This window comes from Petaurus breviceps, unplaced genomic scaffold, assembly GCF_028583685.1.
Source record: "Petaurus breviceps papuanus isolate PSGF00001 unplaced genomic scaffold, PetGlider_PUasm1.0 185, whole genome shotgun sequence".
NCBI lineage: Eukaryota > Metazoa > Chordata > Mammalia > Diprotodontia > Petauridae > Petaurus > Petaurus breviceps.
Genome location: NW_027185797.1, coordinates 12,408,341 through 12,418,220, shown reverse-complemented (window position 1 = coordinate 12,418,220; position 9,880 = coordinate 12,408,341). Strand labels below are relative to the sequence as shown.

Sequence of the window (9,880 nt, the reverse complement as noted above, 5' to 3'; positions counted from 1 at the left end):
GTTAAGGGTAGAAGCTCCAGACGGGTTGGCCGCTTTGGTTTGGGTTGAGTCCATCTGCTTAGCCGAGGTTGCACTTTGCTTGAATCAGGCTGCGCGAATCTATTTATCTTAATGCCCAGTAAGAGTCAGAAAGTCAGAAAGGATGGAAGCGTCGTTCCACTTCTCCACCACCAGAGGGCGACGCGGGGCGACCCAAAGTAACCCCGCCCAAAGAGCCTCGAAGCCCCGCCCCGCCCCGGCGCGGCAGGGCTTCGGGGGCGGGGCCGATCGTTTCCTTCCTCCTTGCGAGAAAATGAGGTACCCGGATGCAAAAAGAGCAGCGGGCCCCAGACGAGTAGGGGGAGTGGATCCTAGAGGCAGGAGGCCAGAGTAAGAGTCACGTGACGTACACAAGTGGGCGGGGGAGGGGAGTACGTACCCACACACGCCCTCATCTCCAGTCTCCCAGGCTACGGCGGCGCGACTTCGGCCGCCCCACGTGATGCGAGGCCGTCTGCCAATGGGGGAGCGCAGCGGAGAATTTCGAACGAGCCTCCGGAAGCCGCCGAGCAAACGGAACCAACCGATCCGGCCGGAGCCGGAGCCGGAGGCGGCGCCGCGGCGGGGTCGCCGGAGGTCGTAGGTCGAAGCGAGCCGCTGGCGGCGGGAGGGCAGCCGGGCGGGAGACGGGACGACGGCCCGGGACTCGAGGGGAGGCCCGGAGATGCCGAGGCCGTCCGTCCCGGGGGAGGCCGCACGCAGGCCTCGCCGAGGGCCCAGAAAGCCTGGAATTGTCTATTGTCTGTCGCCCGGTGGCTCCGGACCGGACGGATCCGCGAGACGGTCTCTCGTCCCCCCTCCCCCTCGTGAGCGAGCCTTTGCCCAGGCCCTTCCCCGTCCCTTCCTCCTCGCCTCCGCCTCTGGTTAGGTCCTGTCCGATGCCTCCTCCTTCCCAGAGGCGGAGGCGAAGAAGGGGGCGAACGCCAGGCCCGGGCTGGGGGAGGCGAGCGGGATCCGGAGCAGGGTGACCCTGGCCGAGTCACGGAGCCTCTGTCTGCTCGTGTGTAGAGTGGGACGTGAGAGCTCGTGTGGGCGGCCCGGGAGCCGATCTCGGCGCGGCGCTGGGTCGGCGTCCAAGCCTCCAAGCGAAGCCCCCTGGGGAGTTGGTGTCTCTGGCGCTCTGCAGCCCACCGCGGCCGTTACCGTTTTATCCTGGAGAGCGAAGCGGCCGAGCCTGTGCCCGCGCGGCGGGCGCTGAGCAGGACACGGGGAAGTGCCTCGTTCAGACCCTAAGTGCAGGCGACTTAGCAGAGGGCCAAGGGCGCCTTGGAGCCCCAGAAAGTCCAACCCTGCAGGTCTTGGCCCGCGGGAGGGTGTTGTTGGAGGAGGGCTCCGTCTTAAGTTTAAAATTAAAAATGTATGGGGAACAAAGATACAGTGTTCCCCCTAAGGCTTTCTTAGATTGCTCATCTGTAATTGAGGGAATCGGACTAGATGGTCCCTTCCGGCTCAAAATCTCTGACCCTCTAACCAGGAGTTATTAGTCTTTTCTGCGCGTATGGATACCTTCTCAGAATAATGTGTTTATTTGTGTTATTCCTTAAAGGAAATGCTAAGTTTCAGTCAGAAGTTAGTAAAAATAAAGATGTAGATTTTTTTTTCTCATGTAAGTTCACATCCTGAAATCTGTCTGCTGACCTGATTAAGACCCTCTGCTCTAACCTTTTGTCAGTTTTGTGACAGTAAAGATGTGTTCTTGGAGAATTTTCTTTTAAAAAGGTTTTCTGTTCCTTTTTCATATTTCCCTGAAGGGATGACCTCTTTAAGTGTATAGGTCATTCTCCTAAAGATTTTGTAGAGCTTACAGAGTTATATAGATTATCATAAAAAATTCCTGGACAGATGCAACAACAAAGATGACTCTTCGATGTTTTGATTCATTTCTCCCCAAAAGGAGTATGTGGCTGTAATAGAGTATTATTTATAGACTCTAAAATGAAGTAACAGTAGAGAGCACTTGGATGGGTTCTGAGGTTTGCAAAACCCTTTGACATTGTTCTGATCCCATCACTCCCCAGAATAGTACATAGTCTCCTAAAATGGGATTCACCATCAAGAGCCTGACCTGACTTATTCAGACACATTCCTTCTGCTATCACTTGCCCAAAGCCTGATCAGAGCTCATATGTGCAAACTTGAGTCTATATAAACAATCTTAGATGTAACTGAGACATGCAAAATAAGGCATGGTAGCTTCCCTATTTATTGTGAAATGTTTCATTGGTAATTACTATTTTGATGACATTAATAAAACTTTTTGTAAGCATGCTTACTGATAGGTGTTTGATCTTTGCTCTGTAAGCTTAGTTTGTTTATTCACAGTATTTTAAGAACTGAAATGGACCACAAGAGCCATCTAGTTCAATACATTTACAAAAGGAATTCTTACCATAATCTACCCAATGTCTTGGCCATTTCCTGGAAAAAAATCACTCTTATTTGGTCCAGACTGTCCCTTTTTTAATTTTTATAAGCAATCATGGCCAAATAATTGATCATATATTGGCCAGTCTCCCCACTTAGCTAAATTGGTCTGGCCAAGAGCCAGCAGCCAGAATCCTGCCCATGTTCACACTGCCAGAGCTTATGCCCTGCTGGCATAGCCTTTGCGGATCCAAGGTCACTAATACATGCTTTTGTAAGGCATCTGAGTGACTTTTGTCTAGTTTTAATACCTTTAAGAGTCCAAATAAAGTAAGTGCTTCTCATGTGCAAGGGCATAAAGCCTATATAAGATATAGGAGACAGAGAGTGGGCAGCCAGCCACCAGGAAGACCTGGGTTTGAGTGTCACTTCTAATACCCACTGAATGCTTCTAGACACTAGGCAAGTCACAGCTTGGCAGTGGTCTCTAGGCAGCAGCTCTAAGACTATTAAATGTAGAGAGTTTGTTGACCTACGTTGATACCAAATAAATCACAAGTTCAGTTCCTTAGGAGTGATATGACAGTAAGTGTTTCCATTTGTACTTTTCATTTTTCTATGACATAACTAGTTATCTTGCTTGTGCCTTCCGATTAAGGTTTGTTTTCTTTTTCTTTGTAAGAAGTATTCCTTAAAAATACATGTGGGCATTCTACAAAGCTTCCAATATAACTTAGAATGTTACTGTTTATTATATATCACAAGGTCTAATCTGACAAAAAGTAAAATAACCCAGACCTAGAGATACTTCTTCATAAAGGTTGCTGTTAGTCAGTGTAGGTGTGGAAAAAGCCAAAAGAACTGGAGAAAATGAATTGAGATTCTGGATTCTGAGAAGGGAGTTGTAAAGGAAAGAATTGGATTCAGAACATTGAGGCAAAAAAAATTTGTTATGGGACATATTAAAGAAGAAATCTGAATTTTAAAGCAAAAGAGTATGTAGCATCATAGAAAAGAATGGAGGTTCTAGAATCTGCTTACCAGAAGTCACTGCCCCTTCCAGAATCTTTTCAGTCAATGGTTGACCATGGAATGCGTTCAATGTTCTTAGCTTTACATTTAAGGCCCTCAATAATATGGCCCCCAGCCTTGCTTTAAACTTTTATCTCCTACCACTCCCTAACCTTCAATTCAATATTTGTCCTACAATTTGGATTTGGAGCTAGAGGAGACTTTCAAGACCATCAGGTCCAACTCCTTCATTTACAGTTGAGGAAACTGAGGCCTATTACTAAATGCCAGATACTGTACTAAGCTGAGATACCTAAATGAAAGATGACAGCACCTTCACTCAAATTTTAAAGCAAGGAGAGAGGACAAGTTAAAGTTGTTTGTTTTCAGAACTTAGATAATGAATAACTACATAGAAGAAAAAGCCAAAGTAGTTTGAGAGATTCGAGGAGGGATGAGCTGGAGAGATCAGGAAAGGCATCCTTTGGGTTGGTGGTATCTTGAGTTAAACCTTAGAAGACAATAATTATGTCAATAGACTAAGCTGGGGATGGTCTGTGCCAGATAATGAGAACAGATAAGTACAAGTGTGGACAAGTGGGAAAGGAAATAGACTAGCCTAGGTTTTTCTGGTTAGTATCATACACAAAGGAAAAATATCATGAAATCAGACTGGAAGGTAACATTGGAGCCAGATCATAAAGTGTCTTGAATGCCAGATCCAAGAATTTCTTTTATTTAGCAGGTCATCTAAACTGAACTACTTGCTGTTCGCCACACCTACCTGCTTATACATCCTTTACTTTAGGCCAGAGATATTAAATTCCTGAGTGTAGCGCTAACCAGATTAAAATGTCATTGGGAATTGTTTAACAAAATAAATAAAAATATTGTATAACACAATCAATGTTAATTTGTAGTTTTGGGTCAGTATGCCCCACTGGGATCCTTCTCTATTTGAGTTTGACACCTTTACTTTAGGCCTTAGCTTATGCTATGATCATTGCGTCTTCTCCAACATCCTCACCTGTTAAAATCCAACCTATCTCTCAAGAGCTATCTTCTCCATAAAGCTTTTCCCTTTTTCCTCAAACCAGATATAATCTCTTCCTCTAAAACCCCATAGCTACTATTATTAATAGTAGCTAATACTATATAATACTTTGGGATTTGAAAAGTGTTTAATATCCCTTGTTCAGTAGTTTTTTGTTTACCCAGATTCTGATGTTAACTCTGCCCCATCCCCCAGTGCAGATATACACTTACCTAATAAATGCCTTGAAAGCAGGAAATGTGACTTATCAGCTTTGTATCCATCCCTATTCTTTCCCACTCCCAAGCTTTGCACATCAATAAATATCTGATGGATAGAACTAAATGAAAAGTTTTCTTTTTAAGTTGAGTACATTTGATTATCAACATTTGTTTTAATACAAGTATAGCATACTAAGCAATTTTGTTTTTATATTTAACACAAACACTTGTCACTCTTTCCCGTTAAAGTCCTATATACTTTGCTGTCTCATCATGTCATGGAGATGACCCTGAGTTCTTCAAGGCTATGCCAGCAGACTGTAAGCTTTGGCAGTTCTTAACTTGGGCCCTAGGATAGACTCCGTCCGTAATCCAAAAACCAACCTAGCTACAATCAGAGTTTATCACCAAATTGACGGCAGGTTGATAATTTTTTTCTTTGTCTACAGCGACTCTTAAAGAACTACTACCGCTTCAAGAAGTTGCCATCTGTCTGTGGGAGGAGTACGCACACTGAAAAAGTCACAGGTTAGAATTTGCCCCAAACTATGCACAATAGTGCTTTTATAACAAAAATGTCATTCTCTTTTACTGACACTGAGTGCTGCTTGTGGATTTTAAAAGTCTATGTATAGGGACGGCTAGGTGGTGCAGTGACTAAAGCACCATCCCTGGAGTCAGGAGGACCTTAGTTCAAATCCGGCCTCAGACGCTTAACACAAAAACTAGCCGTGTGACCTTGGGCAAGTCACTTAACCCCAACTGCCCCTCCAAAAAAAAAAAAGAATATTACCTTATTTAAGGGGCGGCCAGGTGGCTCAGCGAGTAAGAGCACTGGCTCCAGTGTCGGGATGACCTGGGGATCAAATCCGGGCTCGGATACTTAGCATCACACCCAGAAATAACTGGCCGTGTAACCTTGAGCAAGTTACTTAACCCCGATCACTTTAAAAAAAAAAAAGAAAAGAAAAAAGTCTATGTATATTTAAAGATCTATTTAGCATGTGTCATAAATTTACTAAGTAGTCAGGGCACCTAGATCTTGACCCCTTGGCTGTCTACTAAATAGCTATATGGTCTTGGATTTTTCTGGATGTTAGTTTTATAGATAAAATAAGTTGACCTAGATATTCTATAAAGATCCTAAAGACTTTCAAGATTATATATTTCTACCTGTGCTTATTGTTAACTATATATGATGTTACAGTGGAACTGGAACTTTGAATTTATCGATATTTTTTATGTATTTTGGATATTAATGTTAAAGTTGATGAGTATAGAAAAGCCTGAAATTTAAATTTAAATTGACTTTGCTAGGTTGAGTTCAAGGAAATTCACTGTGATCTCTTTAAAGAACCTAGTAAAATATCCATCCAGTTGGACACCTGAGTGATAATAGGAAGTTGAAGGGGGGGAAAAAAGCAAAACAAAAGTATATAAATGCTTCTGTCCTGATTCCAAAAACCTCAAAAATCAAGCCAGAATGATTTACCAAAAATTGGAAACTTGGTTATTTCTGTGTAATCATGTTCATATTTTGTTCTCACTGGCCTCAAGGGTACTGTACTTGATGAAAATGTAACCATTGAGTCCTAGGAGGCTTCAGATTTAGCAATCTAGGGACTAACAGATAGGTAGAAATATAATGTGAATGAATGAGTAAATGAGCATGCATTAAGAATTTACTGTATGCTAGGTACTGCTCTGCCCTGAGGATAAAAGTGAAAAAGAAGAGCCCCTGCCTTCACAGAGCTAACATTGTTATGGGGGAAGACACCAGATAAGAGAATGAATGGCTCCCAGTGGGGGTGTTTGGATGATGAATGGAGTCATGGGAAATGACTGGCATGTTTTTATATGCACTAGCAGTATTACTGCAGGGCCTCAGGAAGGCAGGTGGAATTGAATAGAAGCATAGCAGTGACATGGCAGAAACGTGGTATGGTGGACTGCCCAGTCAGGAGTACAGGAGGATGAGGAGGGTAGCAAGTAGCCCTGTTAATGACATCATCCATAGCGAAAGCTTAAAAATGTTATCAGACAAGGAAAGTGCTTTAAGAATCTTTAAGTGGAAAATCAGTCTTTTAGAAATGCCTTCATATTTAAACCTATTCCATAGGTCACCTGACCAGGATGACATTAGAAATGGTCATTGAAATTGGGAGAGCTACAAAATCAGACTAGACTTTGTCTAAACTATATACATTGATTGGATAATCATATACAAGTAATTGCCAAATCTCCAGACACAGCCTGTGTTCTTATGTTTCGGTTACATAGTTTATTTCATAACAAATGAATTATTGCTTGAAATGATTCACTTAAATAATTTTTCCCCCTGTGAAATCTCTAGGTAGAAGATGTCTAAGGAAAAATGCCTTAAGAAATCCTTTCAGGATAGTCTGGAAAATATAAAGGAACGGATGAGAGAGAAAAGAAACAAGCGATTGGCACAAATTGGTAAACCCAAGCCCTTCCTGACTGCAAAGTGCAAGATACTCCGTAAGAAGCTTTCATATTTATTTTCTTTTGACAACATTCACAAAATTTGCATTTAATATTTAATAAGCCATTGAATATTTCTTTCAGCCAGCCCATCTACACAGTTGAAAAGTTACCAGGAGAACAACAGAGCTCTAGCTTTAGCTTTAGAAAATGAAAGATCCAAGGTGAGAGATGCCCAAGACATCATTCTAAATTTGGAGAAAGAATGCCAATACCTAAACCTTCAGCTATTTGAATTAAGAAGGCAGCTGGCTTCACAGCAAGCAGAAGATTCTACTGAGGTATTTTCATTACCAAAAAAAAGTTGTTTTCCCAGAAGAAAATGTTAAGACCTTTAAATTAATTATTTTAACTATTACATCTAGTTCAATTTTACTTTTAAAATTTAATAGCAGTAGGTTTTTCCTATTGATTACATTACTCAGTCTTAAGAGTCTGGTACAGTTCTGACCCAAGGATTCAATTATGGAGTGGATGCTTATGCTTTTCAAGTTGGCCTTCTTTCAAAGCCATTATAACCCCATGAGCCGTCTATTCCAGGAAGCCTCCCTTGATCACACCTTGGTGCTCATTATTCATGTTCTCTCTGCTCTCACTTTTCCTTACACTTGTTTGTATCTGCCATGCTCCTTCCTGAGGGCAGGAGCTCATTTTAGTTGTTTTTCTGTCTCCATTGCCTTGAGTATACACTGGAAGTGCTTGGTACCTATTTGTCTTTAAAGCAAACAGCAAATCAAACACTTGACTTTATGCATTGATGATCATTTAGCAGATTGAACTGAGTGACCGAGATGAGTCACTAAGCTAAGAGAGTTTAAGCTGGTTCTAAAGACAGCAGGTAAATTATACCAGGTCAAAAGACTCTTATTACCTTTCTTTCCATTTTGCAGCAGGAATTTATAGGCATTGATCTTATGGTTCAAGTTACCAAAACAATCTTTTTAATCATCCTGACCCAGTTCTTTTTTCTGATTCTGTTTCATATGATTATATGAACATGACCAGATTCAGTACTCTGAATTTCAGTAGATTGATTTGGGAAAAGGTTTCACCCACAATGGTCTTTTGATATTAACAGCCAATATTTTTTCAGCATTTTTATTATTGCTATTTTTAGGGGGATCAAGTTTATTGACAGTTTAGTTATTTAAATCTAACTGCATTTATTTATACAAACCTGGTATCATGTTATTAATGTAAGCCAGGTTTAGAAACAGCAGATTATATTAGTTAAGACTAAGAGGTTTCACACTATAGTTAACTTTCACTTTCATGTATGAGTTATCTATTTTCTACTGCAAATGTAAAATCCCATATTGGCTGTTCTGCCTTTCTTTGATTCAGCACCCTTCTGGGCAGTTTTCATATGCCATCAATTGTTACTTACATAGGGGAAATAGAACCATTATTTTGGTAGCCAGGACAAACCTATTGAAAAGTACAATGCACTGCAAAACCAAATGGAAATGACTTGGAAACTATGTGCAAAGATCTACTCATGTCACTTTTCTGCTCAAAAATTGTCTGTGGCTCCCTGTTCCTTGTCAGTGTAGTCAAACTTTTGCCCATTTTTCAAGGCCCTCCACAATTTGGGTCCACTTGACCTTCTAGCCTAATATCATATTGTTCCTTTTCATACTCTCCATTCCAACTAAAGTGAGCTACTCTGTCCCCAAAGTGTGCCCTGAGCTTTGCTGCTCCTGTGTCTTTTTCTTAAGTCATTTCCTACGTCTGAAATGTCCTCCTTATCTTTACCCATGGAATCCCTCCACATCCTTTAAAACCTTGTTCAAACACTACCTTTTTGATCTTTAACAACTTTCCATTTTGCAATTCCCCTAGCGCTTTTTGTTTCTGCTTCTCTGGTACATTTAATATTGTGTATTGTAGTTGTTGGGGTTTAGTTCTTCTTCTCCCTTAGTTGTTCCCCACCTACTGCGGCCAGCGCAGTAGGTGAGCTAGCGAGCGGTGAGAATAACGAGACGGGGGTGTAATTAATAATCTGTTTATTACAGGACCATTTCATACACAGCCAAAGATGCAAGGGGCTCACAGAGCTTATGTGCCCCCCCAAAAAAAGAATGTAGATAATGTACAAGGACCCTCCCTTAATCTTATTTACTATTTACCCTTGCTTAAGGTTCGTTATTTATTAGGTAATATCCTAGGACCATATCTGGAGGCATAAACAAAAAAGATTACTTGCTCTTGCTTATCTGCCCTGTAACCTTGCATGTAACTGTATTAGGTAGGGGAATATTCCCTTAGCGGGTCAAGGGACCCCAAAAGTTCTCTACATCCAAACAAGTTTATACAGCCTCCTGCTTATCTGCCCTGTAACCTTTCAGGGTTATATAGGGGAGGGGAACATTTCATTAGCAGAGCCGGGGGACTCCTGAAAGTTCTCTACACCCACCCTCATTCCCCACCCCCTACATTAATTAAGCTCTAAAAGGACTGGACTTGTGTCACATAGAAATTTGGTTTGACTCTGTGCCTGGTGTCTTATTGATAACACTTTTTCCCTACCTCTCTCCCAAAATAGTTTTAGTGATTGACAATATTTAGGAATTCATTGACAATATTTAGGAATTCATTCTAACATAATGTAAACATTTTTCTTTTTTCTTCAATCAGGCTAAACTGTCAGCTTTGAGAGGAATTATTTGTAAAGTCACTCAAAAATTGCTAGAGACAGCTGACCTTC

General features: G+C 41.7%; 1 protein-coding gene across 9 annotated transcripts in view; it reads left to right on the top strand.

Annotated features, from left to right (window-relative positions):
- The first annotated feature begins 328 nt into the window (after positions 1-328).
- The window catches only part of SGO1 (shugoshin 1), a 22,469-nt gene continuing 12,917 nt past the window's right edge, over positions 329-9,880 (top strand). The window contains exons 1-5 of one of the 9 annotated variants that reach the window (XM_069088471.1): positions 329-369; positions 5,118-5,196; positions 7,022-7,170; positions 7,258-7,454; positions 9,811-9,880. The exon at positions 9,811-9,880 is cut by the window's right edge and continues 92 nt beyond it. In XM_069088471.1, coding sequence (XP_068944572.1) covers positions 7,029-7,170; positions 7,258-7,454; positions 9,811-9,880 — 409 coding nt within the window. In that variant the 5' untranslated portion in view covers positions 329-369; positions 5,118-5,196; positions 7,022-7,028. Of the gene's footprint in view, positions 370-412; positions 623-678; positions 846-921; positions 1,335-5,117; positions 5,197-7,021; positions 7,171-7,257; positions 7,455-9,810 lie in introns of those variants that run through there. The other 8 variants (XM_069088472.1, XM_069088473.1, XM_069088465.1 and 5 more) reach the window with 8 other exon arrangements.